Source organism: Hoplias malabaricus, chromosome 5 (assembly GCF_029633855.1).
Source record: "Hoplias malabaricus isolate fHopMal1 chromosome 5, fHopMal1.hap1, whole genome shotgun sequence".
Lineage (NCBI taxonomy): Eukaryota > Metazoa > Chordata > Actinopteri > Characiformes > Erythrinidae > Hoplias > Hoplias malabaricus.
The window spans coordinates 41,662,620-41,678,911 of NC_089804.1; the positions used below are offsets into that span (position 1 = coordinate 41,662,620).

General features: G+C 39.7%; 1 protein-coding gene across 1 annotated transcript; it reads right to left on the reverse strand.

The window, feature by feature from the left end:
• Positions 1 to 1,859: 1,859 nt before the first annotated feature.
• fmoda (fibromodulin a) lies at positions 1,860 to 9,587 on the reverse strand. The gene is made up of 3 exons (XM_066671715.1): positions 9,505 to 9,587; positions 7,338 to 8,242; positions 1,860 to 2,344 (listed from the first exon to the last, which is right to left on the reverse strand). Exons 2-3 carry the CDS (start codon positions 8,236 to 8,238, stop codon positions 2,193 to 2,195), a joined length of 1,053 nt encoding a protein of 350 aa, XP_066527812.1. The 5' UTR covers positions 8,239 to 8,242; positions 9,505 to 9,587; the 3' UTR covers positions 1,860 to 2,192.
• Positions 9,588 to 16,292: the final 6,705 nt, after the last annotated feature.

Sequence of the window (16,292 nt, forward strand, 5' to 3'; positions counted from 1 at the left end):
AGTTTTACCAGATGTGTCCATAGGCTGAAATGGCTTTGGCCTAAAAACACAATAAATACTCACAGCATTTTTGTTCAATTGCTCCATCTGACCTCACTCAAGTCCAGGCAGAGATTACTGTCAAACACCATGTTTGACCTAACTGGAGACATACACGCTGTCTGCTATAAAGACCATGAACACAAATCACAGAGCAGACATTAGATGTATTACAGTTATGCACTGGATTGATCTCATTCAACTTTTCATATGAAATCAAAGATACTCTAAAAGCATTGCCCAGTTTATCTTTTCTAATTCCCTCTAACACAGGAGAACACTAACTGCCCCATTGTTATGCTAGCTAACAGACACACATTTAACAGTGCATCCAATGCACTGCTGTACAAGATTAAAAGTACAAGAGAGCGCATTAAACATGGGCAAACTCATCTACTTATCTAGACTTCCCCCTTTTCTCTTTCTGTCCTTCTCTCATCTCTCTTTTCAAAGCCTGGCATATAGAACACACATGAACACACTCCTTACAACAGAAATATACATCAACACAAGGTACTGAAACAAGCACTAAACCAACAGGTCAAAAAGAAATGCCTCAGAGTTAAAACTGCACTATGTACATTTAGGGATTTCAGGACCTCTTAAATGGAGCTATGTAATCGTTTTCAGTTTGTGAAAGAACATGTTTTTAAACAGGGGTTGTGCTGTGGATTAGTTTGCCTTGATGGATTAATCTGTCTTCGGAGGCTAAATTTAGTGGTTTTGTTCACACCTACTCTTCTGAGAAGGCATTATTGTACACAATGTATCGTTGTTGTGAGGATCTGATTGCTTTCATCCGCATAAACATTTATGGAAAGTCAGGAGCAAATGTATTGAATGGATTCCATCACTCCAGAGAAGGCTGTTATATTGCTCCTCTTCTCATCCGTGCATTCGGGTTTTACACTCCTCTGATGCTTGGCCTTATTCATGGTTTTACCTGATTAGCATAAATCTTTTATTCAGACAACTTGTCTACAAACTTTTGGACATGGAGTCTTTGCACATGAGACATTTTAAAAGTATATGCTGTGTATAAACATAGAGCCAGACCTTCTTCTAAAGTCTGTGCATGTGCTGCGGTCACATGAACTCCAGCCAGGTCTGACCCGTCCACTCTGACTTTCAAATTAATATTTTTGTTTTTCCAAAGTGACTCACAGGAGTGGAAGGAGAAGATGTCTAGCAGATTTTCCCCACTTAACTAAACCCTATTACCGTTAGCAATTTACTTACATAGATACATCATCACACATACCTAAGCATTGTAAAACATATATGTATATACACACACACACACACACACACACACACACACAGCATAGCTGTTCTCTGAATGACGCTTCATAAATGTTATAGCTAAACCTACACTCTTCAAAATAAAGGTGCTACAAAGGGTTCTTTGAGAAAGGCCATAGAAGATTCGTTGCATAAAGAAACACGTTTTATTTATTTTTTTAAAGAGGACGCTTGTGATTGTGGGGAAACGCTTTTCTCTGGTTTGTTTACATTCAGAAGCTCAGTGAATTTTAAGGTGGAATGGTATATTTGAAGGGAATAAAACGACTGATGTTTGTATGTGGCTGAATTTATTCACTATTTGAATTACCACAGAAACTCATTTTTAATTAATGCTGTTGAATTTTGTAGCACATTCGCTCTATATTTACTTTCACGCAGTTAGCGCTCTCCTGAATTTAGAATCAGTTCCAAACTAAATGTCAATATTACCGACCAACGGAGCAGGAATAGAGCAATATCCTCATCTCAGTTCACGCTCAGTTCAAAAGAACCTTTTATAGCGTCTTTATTTTTAACAGTGTAGCTTACAGTTGACATAATATCCACATTACACTGGGGTCTTTATAAACTTCTGTGAAATGTATTCATTAAAAAGCCCCAAGGATGCAACACCACAACACCACTCCCCACACCCCTGATGAGTAACAACGCACAACATCTCTTGTTTTTGCTCAGTTTATATATATCTGTGTGTGTGTGTGTGTGTGTGTGTGTGTGTGTGTGTTACAATGTCCTCATGTAAATTGCCTACAAATCAAAAATTGCCAAAAACTCTTACATAATGCAGCTTTAAAGTTAAATCAAACAGACTGGACAGGGCTGCCCTCTGTCCACTGGTCATCAGGTCCTTACAGCACAATGTCTGAAGCTAGGCGGAGACACATGGCTGATTCTGAAGGGATGTCATGGAGAGAAATCTCGTTGCCTTCCAGACGCAGGATCCTCAGCTTGGAGAAGTTCATCACATCCACAATGCTGCAGAAACTGCCCAGTGTAAACTCTGTGGCAAATCAAAGAAATCAGGTAGATAACAAATTAGCATCAGATGTTCTTATAAAAAGTGCTCAGAACAATTCTGAAGACAAGAATAGGTGTAAAGCACCGGTCACCCAGACTAGTTAACAGCTGTGTATTCGGGGCCTGGGGGCAAAGTGTGGGAACAGTGGAGTGGGATAAATCTGATTACTGTCAAGTGCACTGGAAGACTTTCTAAAGAGAGTCCAAATTGGTGGATGTTTTCTGAAACTAAAAGTGAGTGATTGACTACTGTCACCATTCAGTACATTCATCAGTATAACGTAGGCTCTATGTTGTAGACTGAATGAAGGCCTGGTATGTGCATGTTCATGCTAAGTGTCACCTTTGAGGACAAGGAGGCACACGTACCCACAAGTGATAACTATTTATAGAAACAAAACCAAAAACAACATACAGAGAATCACAACAATCACAAGCAGGACAAAGCAAATACAAACAATAAAAGACAAAACAGAAAACAACCATGAACCGATGTGGTGTAAGACATATACACGCATACAACACCAGAAAGGAAAACTGAAACCTAGTGGGGTATATATACAGGAACACAGACAAGAAACACCTGAGAATGTTAGCGAGAGGGCAGGGCCACAAAGGAGGCACAGGTGGTAACACTAATGACAAGGCAGGGCTCAGGCGGAGCTAAGGGAGGAGAACCAGGAACCAAAACAACACAGAGCCAAGTGCTAACGAAGCACATGATGAATGATGAAGAAACACAAGAACAGGGCAGGTACATGTGAAACAGGGCAAAGCTGTGACACATATTTTGACAAGGAGAAATTATATCTGTTCCTTTTGATTTAAAAAAAAAAAAGTTGCTGTTAGAGGCAATGCTCTCTAAATCCTCACGTACACATCTCTTTGAGCCAGACCTTCTTTTTAAAGATGCTATATCACCTTAAACAAATATTGCAGTAAACCAATCATTTCTATGTAAAGATATAGTGGAATAAAGGCACCCTGAGCAGCGATTGGGTCACAAGCCTTGTGCCTTGTTCTCTGCTCTTTGTTTTCACAGGTGCATGTGCAGGAAAATTAGGGGCGGTGGAAGTGAAGGAACAGCACTGTCCTCCTCACTCAATCTACAGCTGTGGGGCCCTTGAGCAAGGCATCGAACCCACAACTGCTCTACTGCAACATCTACTGGCAGAATTAAACAAGCAACATTTCCTCTGCTAAATCATAAAATGACCAGGGTGAGTCATCGGAAATGAAGGAAACATGAAAAACTGAAGCACTGGCTTCTCTGACAGCAGTGCTACAGCAGCAATGAGAAGCGTCCATTCTGGAGTTCTCTGTTAGTGTTCAGGACTGTAATCCCTCATATTGTCCAATCCATAGTACTGTTTCCACACCCTAGGTTGCCAGGTATGAAACGCAATAGCAGACTGTGTTAGTGATGCAAAGCGGAAAACATTCCCTCTTACCAATAACTGGCATTTTCATACTTACAGATCCAGCAGATACAGACAGTAGAATGTGACTCTCATTATTACAGTGTGTTAAAACACAGATGTGAAGTCTCTGCCTCTCATTTGCATGTGTGAAACCAGCTTGCGTCAAGCAAGAGACATCTTAAAATTAGGCAGTTTAACCTTTGTGGATATTTAAAAATACCATATCGTCAATGTCAAACAAAACATCATATCTACATTTCTGCTTGATGGGAACAGGGAGAGGCATGGAAAAGAGGAACCTTTATTTTGGTGTGAGGTACGGCAACATCTGTTGGCAGAAGAGTGCAATATAGCTCCACTAAAGGAATAGTGTGTAATATTTTTTCTGTAAATAAAATGAGCTTGAAGTGTTAGCAGAGATTAAGAAAACATGTTAAACTGAAGCACTTGCATCTCTGATAGTAGTGCTACAGCAGGTATGTTCTACTTTGAGGAGTGTCCATTCTGAAGTGGAACTCTGTTTCAGTTATGAAAACGACCAAGTGAAAAGAGATAAAAGATCTCCACTTCCTTCTAAACACTCCATGACCAGAGACAGTAAAATGAGAGTAAATCTGGGTGATATGTTGGAAGATGGAGACAGCTTAGAGCCCAGCAAGACAGAGGCAGAGTTGGGTAATTTGCTTCTGAACAGGTAAGCAAGTCGTTTGCAAAAATCTGTAGAAGTATACACTTCTGTATATGGATTAAATGTGTAAACTCCATTGTTTGTGTGTTTTAAATGAAGAAAATTAGAAATAATATTAGCTTCAAATGCTATCTTCAGCCTCGCATAGCCTCCTATTTAACATGGAACAGAAAACTCAAATAAGCTGGCAATTAATGCCAATATTAACCTCATAAACTGACCCTCATAAGGTGGAACTAAACATTTTAATATGAAAACTGTGAGCAAAAAGCATGTCTGCCTCCTAAAATGACATTTAAGGTGGAAGGGAAATATAACTAAGTTAGTTCAGCCTCGTCAAGTGAAATATTTAATGTGGAAATGGAAATTCAAATATGAATCTGGTAAATACAGGGGGGAAAAAGCTCATTCAAACAACTCTCTCCAGTGTTTTGAAATTGGACTGCGGTACCCATTTTAAATGTTTCCTTCCAGTATTACAGACTGCCCCTTTAAGCTATGTGTCTGAATGTAATACATAAAACCATGACGTAAATCAAACGCTCCCACAAAATTCTTACCCTATTCTTCAGTGGTGATTTTCTACTTTGTAATATATATTTTTTGATGTTGGTTGTGTTTGATGCCTCATCCACTGTCGCTCCCCCAGCCCTCTTTCAAAAAAATTCGCTCACACACACCAGAGGTGTGAAACCACATGAAGGTCAAACTTGCTCAGCTGTGTTAGTGATGTAAAGCGGTAAACATGCCATCTTACCAGTTACTGGAATTTTCACACACCCATCCAGCAAATACAGATACTAGAATGTAACTCTCATTATTACAGAGTGTTAAAATACAGATGCAAAGAATCTGCCTCTCATTTCCATAAGTGAAACCAGCCTGCGTCAAACTCAAGACATCTTAAAATTTGCCAGTTTAACCTTCAGGGATATTTGAAAATATTGTATCATCAATGTCGGAACAAAACTTCACATCTGCATTTCTGCAATTTTTCATTTGATATATATTCATTTAATTATAGCACCTGCCTTTTACACTGTCCGCAAGTTTCCAGACAGACATTTTTTCTGTTACGCAGCAATATACATATACAGTAATCTGGCGAATGTTGAACTGACTTTAAAGATACATTTTGGCCTTAAGGTTATGAATGTAATTTCTCACTCTCCATTAACTAACTCAGGTTTTGTTGAAGGGGAGTTTCTCCCTAATTCAACTCAAGAGATACACACAAAGTCATTCAGTGTTTTATTATGAGATTGTACACTTGAGTTTGTAGGTTTGTAGACAACACCTATTAATCAGGGATTTCCACTGCCCAGAGTAGCCCCAATTACAGACACAGGTTGCAAAGAATAAGACAACTTTACTTCAGGCTTCACTTGGGTACATGCACGACTTTACAAGCCCATTAGCCCCTCGCTAACCTGCTTCCCACAGGAATGATCTGTCTCACAAATGTTCCACCTGAACCCAGAGTAACAAGGAAACTTAGAACACTTTGAACTAGGCAACATAGGTATTCAACTTTTAATGCTGAATGCCATCAGTTTCTCACAGCAAAGTTTCGCCATCTGTTGTCAAGACTTCCCAACAGATCAGAAGCAGCTACAGAATCAAAGGATGACAAGCAACCTTCATTTCAGAAAAGAGAATGATGAGCAGGTCACCACAAACTTTGGGCCTCTCAGTGTGGAGTGTAGGTGGAGATTGTAGAGAAATGTAATGCTGTGTAAATTATATACATATATGTTTATTTATTTATTAGAAATCAGCAAATGAGCTCTAACCACAGCAGATAAACTCCACTGACTCAGCACGTTGGTTGTGTGGTAGATTTATTAATTTTAAACAAAACCAGAATCTTGGTAAGTTACTGTTGTTTATGAAATAATCAAATGTTTACAGATTTCTTTTTGTTACTTCTTCTGAATGTTTGAAACTTACATTTGTAGCAAAACAAAAATTTTAACTAATAAGAACATTTCATATTTTATATATAATAAAATTAACAGTGTTAATAAAATAAAAGCTGATGGTCTCAAATTTTTTAACAGGATGCTGGCTTCAAAATATAAATGGGCAAATATTTAAAAAAATAAATAAATAAAAAAACAATTCACCTCAGTTTCCAGATAAAAATTTTTGTCTTTGTACTATTTTAACTTAAATATGGAATTTTAAGTTAAACCCTGTATTCCACATTGTGCACAAAGTCCCAACCTTTCTGGAAATGGGCTTTGTGTGTGTGTGTGTGTGTGTGTGTGTGTGTAAGCCATCAAAGAAGACAGCTTTCTCAATTATGGAGTGGCAACAAAACAAACCCTTCTCACCACTAGAAGGCAGACCTTGAAATATCTCAACACTGTGTTGCTGCAGTTGTGTTATATTTAGGCAGCTCTGGTCAAGTGAGATGCTTTGTTGATTTTGCTAAGAGAGAATAAATGAACACTTTTTTTTATACAAGAAACCCACACCTGCACATTTTAACATTCCAAATTAACGATGAAACATAATGTGGCCTGTGCAAAATATATGGCATATTTTACATTTTATTAATTGCTCCTCCTTTCTCCAAAATGCAACTTCAGAGAAGAAAGAAAGGATATTTTCATTAAAATGTCATTGAAAAAGCAGTTATGGAATATGTTTCTGATTTCATTTATTAATTAATCTTTTACACAATGTTAAAAAAGAGAAGAATTTGCCAACATTGAGTAAATCAAATTTGAAATGATGATGACGTTTTGTTCTGTAGAGACTATTGTTTTGGTCATTTGACCAGAGGTATTCAAACCTCTGTTTACTTTTAAAATGATTTGCATAATGCAGAGAATGTACAAGTAAGGCCCTAACAGCTTTACCTTTGATTTGGTTTGCCTGTAGGTAAAGGTGCTCCAGACTGGCGCTGACCGGTGGGATCCTCTCCAGCTTGTTGAAGGACAGGTCCAGCTCTATGAGGCCGCTAACATTGAAGGTGTTTGGGGGGATGCCTTTGTCTGTGAGCTCATTGTGGGAGAAACGTACATACTGCAGGTTGGAGAAGTGGTTGAGGAAGTTGTCAGGGATAGCGTTAATGGAGTTGGAGCCTAGGTAGAGCTGATGCAGCATGCTGGGCAGGCCTTCAGGAACCTTCTTCAGCTGGTTGTTGCTTATATCAAGCAGCGTGAGGGACCTGAGGTCCTTAAAGACCCCACCTATGTCCTGGATCTGGTTGTTGTTGAGCAGTAGAATGGTCAGATTGTCCATTCCCTCAAAGGCACCGGGCTGAACCTTGGCAATCTTGTTGTGGTTGAGGCGTAGATCTCGCAGGGAGAGGGGCAGGAGCCCTGGAACATCAGTCAAGTTGTTGCCGCTCAGGTACAGCCTGTCGAGCTTTGAGAGCTTGGCAAAGGCATTTTTATCCACTGTGCTGATGTGGTTCTCATGGAGCATGACCCACACTAGGTTTGTGGCATTCCCAAAGGCACTTTCTGAGATGCTGGTGATTTGGTTGTGCTGCAGGTAGACATACTTTATACGAGATGGAATGTAAGGCATCTGCTTCAGGCCTCGGCTTTCACAATACATGGCTATGGGGAAGGTAGGAGGGCAGTCGCACTCAGCTGGACAGTCTCCTCCAGTGTTGTCAGCCTGCAACTGTGCCATAGGGTGCAGCCTGTAGACCCAGAACAGCGGGTCATTTACCTGGGCCACTGTGAGGTGCAGGAGCCCCAGCAGAAAGGGAGCTGCCAGGTGCATTTTCTCAAAACTGAGGAGTCTCATCCAGCTGCAGAAGAGAACAAGCATTTACCTTTTACTTCTAATGGAACTGTATTTAATTTTTGGTTTGGCAGACACTCGTATCCAAAGCAACTTGAAAGAACAGGCTGTTAAACAAGCCTTAAAACAAGCATTAAAAGTCTTGCCGAGGGTAAAGTGAAGGGTTTTTTTCTGGAAATCAAACCCAGTTGTCAAACAAAGAGCAAGAGTGCTACTCTCTGTGCTACACGCGCTAAGTGCATGATGAACATTATGCTAATGATGATTATTATTATTAACTGGAGTATATATCACTCCAGATATACACAGACAAACATATACAGCACAATGGCTAAAAACACATGTTTTAGCTAATGATAGCAGCTAATACTAATCCTATGCTGTCATAAGCAATCTGCCTTCTAGGTAAATGTTGCCCAAGGTACACACAATGTTAACATACCCTCAAAAGTACAGCATGGTCCTTATATTTTAAGGTACACTACATTCACGGGTATATATATGTTGTATATATACACTTTGTGTGTGTGTGTGTGTGTGTGTGTGTGTGTGTGTGTAAAAACTACTTAGTCAGGATTTACGTCATTGCACATCACATATCAAGGCAATATTTGTAGGTCTATTTTTTCTGGTGTCATTGGTTATTGCCTATAAATAAATAGGCAAATAAAAAATAATATTAAACAAATAAATAAATAAAATAATAATACATTTCTTGTGATAATTAATATTAATGCAACAATAACATTCACCATCCTATATTAGACAGACCAACTCATCCCAGCGTGTTTTTGAGTGAAAGAATTCCAGGAATGCAGTGATCCAAATTAAATTTTACAATCAATTTGGCCACAGACTTTAAGTAAGTCAGGTGAAGGGGGGTCATATATTTCTCTCAGATTAAACAGAATCTTCACACAACAGAGTCCAGTCTAGAAAAGTAGTAAGAAGCAGTACACAAGTACATAGTACAAGGTGCATGGTCTTGGGATGAGCTGAGAACAAAAAAAAAACATATTTCAGTTCAAACAATTATTTAATCAAATTATTCAACTTTCCATTTAGAACTAAAACAATCCCAGTACATTTGAGTACTCTAAATCCACCCACAAAGATCTGGTTCTCTTTGGATTCAAAGCCAAGTGCTAAACAAGTTGTGCCAAAAAGGGGGAAAAAACAAAATAAAAAAAAAATAAAAAAACAATGAACACTCTTGTTTCCTAGTATTTACCTCTACCATACTGCGTGATCACACAGGAACACACCTACCTGATTAAGTTGAAAGGCACTCCCTCCTTGTTTTCCCGAGCCTCTGTAGCACTGTGCAGTGACTTTCCCAAAATCTTTGTGAATACCCCCTCTCCCCTACAAGCCCTTCGCCTCCACCCACCTCCTCACCACCCCCAAACTCAACCCTCCCACCCCCCGTCCAATTACTGCACACTCTTCCCTCTCCATCCCTGGTCCACTTTCTACCAGTGAGGGGTTGGGGGACTGCTCACAGCTGGGGAACAAGTTAGCCACATCTGTTTGTCCATATGTCGAGTTGCTCTTGTTGCAGTCAAAGTGGATCTTTGCCGTGTGACCAACCTGACCCCATTAGGAGAGAATCAGAGAGTTTTCCCCCTCAGGTCTCATCAGGGGTGGTGAGCATGCTGGGTAAAAGGGGAGGACCTATCTGGCTCAGATTCAAATAGAAAACAGAAGAGCACTAGGTTGAATTTCACTTGAGTGGTTTGCAATTTTCTTTTGTCATAATGTCACTTATGTCATTTCAAGTGCAATAACAAGCCACTCACTACTGGCCAATACGTAACACACACTGTTCTTTTTTTTTTACACAATAAGTAGTAACCGCTTGTGTCTAGCATTTTTGTACATACACAGATGTACACATACCGAGTGTCTCCTCTTGTGTTTAGTAGAGTGTAATGTTAGATTTGCATCAAATCACAACATAACTTCACTTTTGGTTTCTTTCCACAATTTAAAAAACACATGTTGGTAGGTGAACATGTTGGACACAGTTGACCACCTTATTGATTTGTGAATGTGTGAGACTTCCTATGCCCTTCTATGCACTTGTACCTCGTCCTAGGTGTGTTGCTTCCTTACAACCATTGATTCTGAGTAGAATACAGACCTACCATGACCCTGATCAGTAACTATATGTTTCATAGTGATGTTCAAGATTTCAATCAAAAACGTCATGGTGGCTGAATGGTGAGTACCTTCGCCTCGCAGCGCTGGGATCTTGGGTTCTTCTTGCCAGTGTGTGTGTGGACTGAATGTTGAGTGTTGTTTGTAAAGCGTCCTTGAGTTTCTAGAAAGGCACTATATAAGTGTAAGGTTAAAGAAATAAAAATAAATAAATAAATAATAAAACACGCTTTACAAAATTCTGAGGATGTTTCCTCACCCTTCACTAGCTCTACAGCCTGTTTGCAAACTTGAAACTGGCCTTATTAGAAAAACAAGCTGTCTCAGTCTGGTATGCTTGTCAGTCTCTCTCTCTCTCTAGGGTATTGCACTATTCCTTCTCCATAGGGGGGTAATATTGACCTATTTTGTCCTGTTTCAGATCACTTAAGGTGGAAATTTCTCCAAACTCAGGAGACGCTAACTGCATTAATGACAGCTCTACAAAACTAAACAAATGAGTTTTTGTGGGAATTCAAACAGTGAATAAAGACTGCATACAAACAACAGTGATTATTTTCCCCTCAAACCCACCATTCCACCTTAAAAGACATGGAGCTTCTGAACATAATCAAACCAGAGAGAACTGCATTTCCACACAATCACAGATGTCCCCTTTAACCATACATTTTGATGCTAACCTTTTCATGGAACGTTAAGAGAAGTCTTCTGATCTGTTAAAACATTTGAGCAATATCATTTTCTCCAGGACCATTTGCACCCCTTCACCCTAAATGTAGTAGATCGGCCAAGACATGTTTGGTGTGCAAAGCATGCTGCACTAGTTTTGCCCTGAAGCCAAAAGGCTAAATAGGTAATAGGTAAAAGCTTGAGATGTCCCATTACTTAGCATTGTACAAAATGCATACCTGAATAAGCACAGATGTATTACACAAACCTATAGTATTACTGCATTTTTAGATAAAAAAAACATGACATGGAATTCAATCAAATGCATACATCAATCAGCCATAACGTACATGCAGAGGATATTTTTGGTTGGTGGACTATTCTCAGTCCAGCAGCGACCATGAGAGGTATAAAAACTCTATCAGCACTGCTGTGTCTGATCCATTCGTTCAAGCACAACACACAAGAACACACCATCCCCTTGTTAAGGTCACTGCTGTGCTTACAGAACAACAAAGAGCAACAGTGTGATCACTGGAGATGATAAAATGGATAAAGAAACAAGGATGTTGTAGGTATGTTATGGCTGATCGATGTAGTTCCTCTTATTTAGGAACTGCTCCACAAGGGGGTGCTATTTTCTGTGTTGTACAAAGCAGCTTTAAAAATGTAATAATATCAAGAAGAACCCCTGGGAAGAATCAAGACTCAAAAAGGGAACCCTGCATCTTCTGGTCAACACTAGAGCAATGAGTACTTCTAGTTAAAGACCAGTCTCAGCAGTGGGGGGTTGGACATGGAGGCCGTGGCACATGCAGAAGACTCCTTGAAAGATGAGCAGAAACTCGCAAATTTTGGGGCTTTTTCTGGGGGATGTGTAGGTGTTTCAGGGTGAAAGATGATTGGACATCAGGCAGGTGAGGGATTCTTCTTTAATTTAATTTCAAAAAGAAACACAGTATTAGGGAGGGCTTTCTCCTCAATGATAAAAGGGTGTGAAGAAGTAAAACTAAACATTCAGCATCAGTACTTGAGCTCAGTATTGTTCCTGTGGCTGATTGTGATCAAATGCTCACAGAAGTATTCCAACATCTAGTCTGAGGCCTTCCTAGAAGAGCAGAAGCTTTTTCTGCAGCAAAAATGGCAGGTGTTCTTCACTGTTAGTAGGACACTCCTTTGTTTTTGTTTTCTATAAAATTGTGTTTGCTTGTCCTCACTGTAAATGTTCTCACTGTACTAAGAGGCTATAAATGATCTGAAGTTTCTGCAGATAAATGCAGCATGTGCTGAGCACTTGTCTAAAACAGCAGACTCTCAGGCACTGAACATTTATTTTAAAGCAGTAAAGCCTAGGTTGTCCGTCCGGCGCCTGAGTGTAGAGTTTGACTGTAACTGGACAGAACAGGACTTGCTGTGTGCTCGCAAATTTTCCACTCTCCGCATGAGTGCAGGACACAACATCTGCCAAGCTACAGTCAAAAGAACCAAGAGAGGGGCAGGAAGATTCTGTCCGCTTTTTGGTTTTGAACAGTTGCTGGAATAAAATACACTAGATATCTTACCAAGTGAATATCATTATCATTATGTGACTGCTATAAAAATATAATTCATTCATTCATTCATTGTCTGTAGCCCTTATCCAGTTCAGGGCGGTGGTGGGTCCGGAGCCTACCCGGAATCACTGGGCACAAGGTGGGAACACACCCTGGAGGGGGCGTCAGTTCTTCACAGGGTGACATACACTTACACATTCACTCACACACTCACACCTACAGACACCTTTGAGTCACCAATCCACCTACCAACGTGTGTTTTTGGAGAAAACCGGAGCACCCGGAGGAAACCCATGCAGACACAGGGAGAACACACCACACTCCTCACAGACAGTCACCCAGAGCGGGACTTGAACCCACAACCTCCAGGACCCTGGAGCTGTGACAGAGACACTACCTGCTGCTCTACAGCTCCGCCCTAGAATTATTATTATTCAATCTATTTCTAGATTAATTTTAATCCATTGTCTGATAATTTGTCTTGTTTGAAAAAGGACTGCGTAACATTTTTCTGTTCTAAAGATACAGCACTTGACTTCAAATGATCACTTCAAATTTAAACAAATACAGTGATAATATTCTTACAACAATCTAATAATGAGGATTATGAGGCATATGGATTAGATTTAAAATGTTTTCATTTGATATGACAGCATTGGTGGCAGTGTAACCATGCATCAAAAGCTCAAATCCAGCAGAAAACGCCTGAATGCCTTAAGTCCCTCTCTAAGCCTCTGGTTGTTTTCTCCTGCACCTCCTCATTCTCCTCATGACTCCTCTCTACCCTGCTAAGGAATGCCTGGTCCCTTCTCGCCTTCCGAGGCCTTTTTTAATGCATGACTGGAGCAGACAGCTGCTTTTAGATAAGTAAATCCAAAGGAGCTAGGAGTGGAGACAGAAGAGCTGGGCTACAGATTACTACCAGAACACAGGAACGAGGGCCAGGCAGCCTCAGGTTGGAGAGATTTCCTGTTCTTCATGGGGCGTGGAGGGCAGAAGAGCCCTGAATTTCAATTCCACTGAGAAAAATAAATAAATAAGTAAAATAAAATAAAGAGCATACACTGAATTAAGGCTGAAAGATTCATTGTTGTAATGAGTGAAGCAAGAGCTTGTCTTTACAAGCTTTTACCTCGGACGTATTACTCATCACACAAACTTCATGAGTTAAAAACAATGTCTACAATTGTGGGAAATGCTGTTCTCTCTAGTGTGTTTATCCTTTTTTTTTTTTGCTAATTCCCCCACTGTGTTTATGCACTGTCCATTTAAAACAATACTATCGTGCATGTAGACACGCAAGTCTGTCCCATCCCATCTGTCACATGAAAGAAAAATGGAGGAGAACCTAAACAAAGAGGCCAACCGAGCAACTCAAGCATCTTGTTTCAAAGAAAAGTTGACACTGAACATAAAGAAGAAAGTAAACACTGGAAAAAAGTCACATAGTATCAATCGCATCATCAAATTTGAGCAATGCATGGCTCTGTGAAGGTTCCAGTGACATTAGAAGAAACATCCCAGCTATGACACTTCAGCATATTTACAGTACAAGCCTCGTCAGTGAACTATAAAAACAAAAAACTATTATTCATCAATCATAATTGATGTAAGATCTGATTTGCATTTATATCATGTACAACTTCTAAGAATGAATGGACAATATTTACACTTATATAGTGCTTTTCTACACACTCAACGCCCTTTACATTCTTTGTAACTTTAGTCACTTTCCTCAGCCAGCTACGTACAGCATACACCTCGTTAATGCGGCGGCAGCTAATCCACGTCGGTGGATTACAGCAGAGAGGAAAGGACTATGAACGATTAAACCAATTAAAGTTGGGAATGAGTAGGAGGCCAGGAACGTCCACAGTGTCAGATGTAGCCATAGTGTGTTCTGCTGCTGGCTGCTGGTAAGAAGCCCCTGTGAGGCTGAGTGAACAAGACATAAAATTTTGTAATCACCAAACCATGGCCAATAAATTAGAACTCAGTGGGTCTCCACATTTCTGGGAACACTACACTAAATTTTAGAACAACGTGGTTAGGGTTACTCCAAACCAAACTCCGCAAACCACTTCTGTACGAACCTTGCTTTGTTCATGGAGGCGTTTTCGTGCTTAAACAGGACAGGGCCTTCCCCAAACAGGTGCCACAATGTTGGAAGCACAGTTCTCTAGAATAATGGCTCCCACCCGTTTTGTAACTTGCGGCCCACACAACAAACCACAAAAGCTTTCACGGCGCATGAGAAAATGCAACAAACTTATCGTATAAACTGAAATAAATACAACACAACATTTCTGGATAAGTTGGAAAATATTGTCTTGTATTTATTTTATTTATGTTTTACTGGTAAATATAATAATAAATGTAATCTAAATGAAGCAAAACTGATATCGGCCTGATCAAGTGTGCGGACACACACACAAACACACACACACACACACACACATACACACACAAATCCATCTATATATACTCTGCTTCAGCTTCGACTGGCTTGAGCAAACACTTTCTACAAGAACCATATTAATGGAGTTTTTTAATTTACTTTATTTGAGCAGTTGTGGTATTTTAAATGTGATTTACAGTTTTATACAGAATACATAATGTAACATTACAACTTCTCTTCATTAGAATCCAGTGTGGCAAACCAAAACCCATGAAAAACATCCTCAGGTCACTGTAACCCTTCCACTAACCTTTGTAGGTTTCAGTATGTATCCAGACAAGTAGTCTTCTCGTGATCGATTCAATATATTTCATGTTTTTCACCCTTCACGCTGCCAGGAGCAAAATATTATTCATCATTCCAGAGGACATGTCTGTACTGCTACAGAGCCGAGTGGAGGTATGCTTTAAACTGTGTGTATATCTGTATTTTGCAGAACAGTACCCCATGAACTTTGCTTTTAGAGGAACATCTCCATGATGGACAGTAGGCACTCTCCTCAAAAGCGTGTTAAACTATCTAAGGATGTTGTATCTGTGGCAGTACAGAAAAGAAGCAGGGGCTGGTTTTACATTTCTTGAATGACGCATAGGCTAGCCTTCTCCCTCCTAGCAATGCAGTACTGTATGTTACGTGTGGAATTGAAAATAAATACATTGGGAAAAGTCTACTCTTTAAAGAAAAATGCTTTAAAATATTTACCAATACAAGAGCCAAGAGTGGAGAGAGAAACTGATGAGATCTGGAATTTTGGTGATTTACCATCACCCACTTCCTCATTTTACTGGCTCCAGGCACAGTACAGGGTCTCATCTCATATGGAGCTAAGACCCACATCAGGAAACACTTCACATTCCTGCCGCCCTATGCCCTCGAACAGTAAACTCTTTCCAGCCGTGAGCAGCTAAAGTCCTTTGAAAGGCACACAGATTTGTGGTCTTTTCCATGTGTGGTAATATTACATGATCTAGCAACAAGGAAGAGAGAAATAAATAAAATCAGCAAAATTGTATACTTACTCACAGACATCTGTAAAGAACTACTTATGTCTAAGCTAAAGTATTACATGGTACTGTAGTTGTTTTTATGACTGATATGCCCAGCCCTGTAAACATATGAGTACTAGCAAGTGCTCAGTCATTTGGGGCCGAGGTCTATCCTTTTCAATATATCAAAGGCTTTAATTTATAATATAATATAAGGGCTATACATTATAA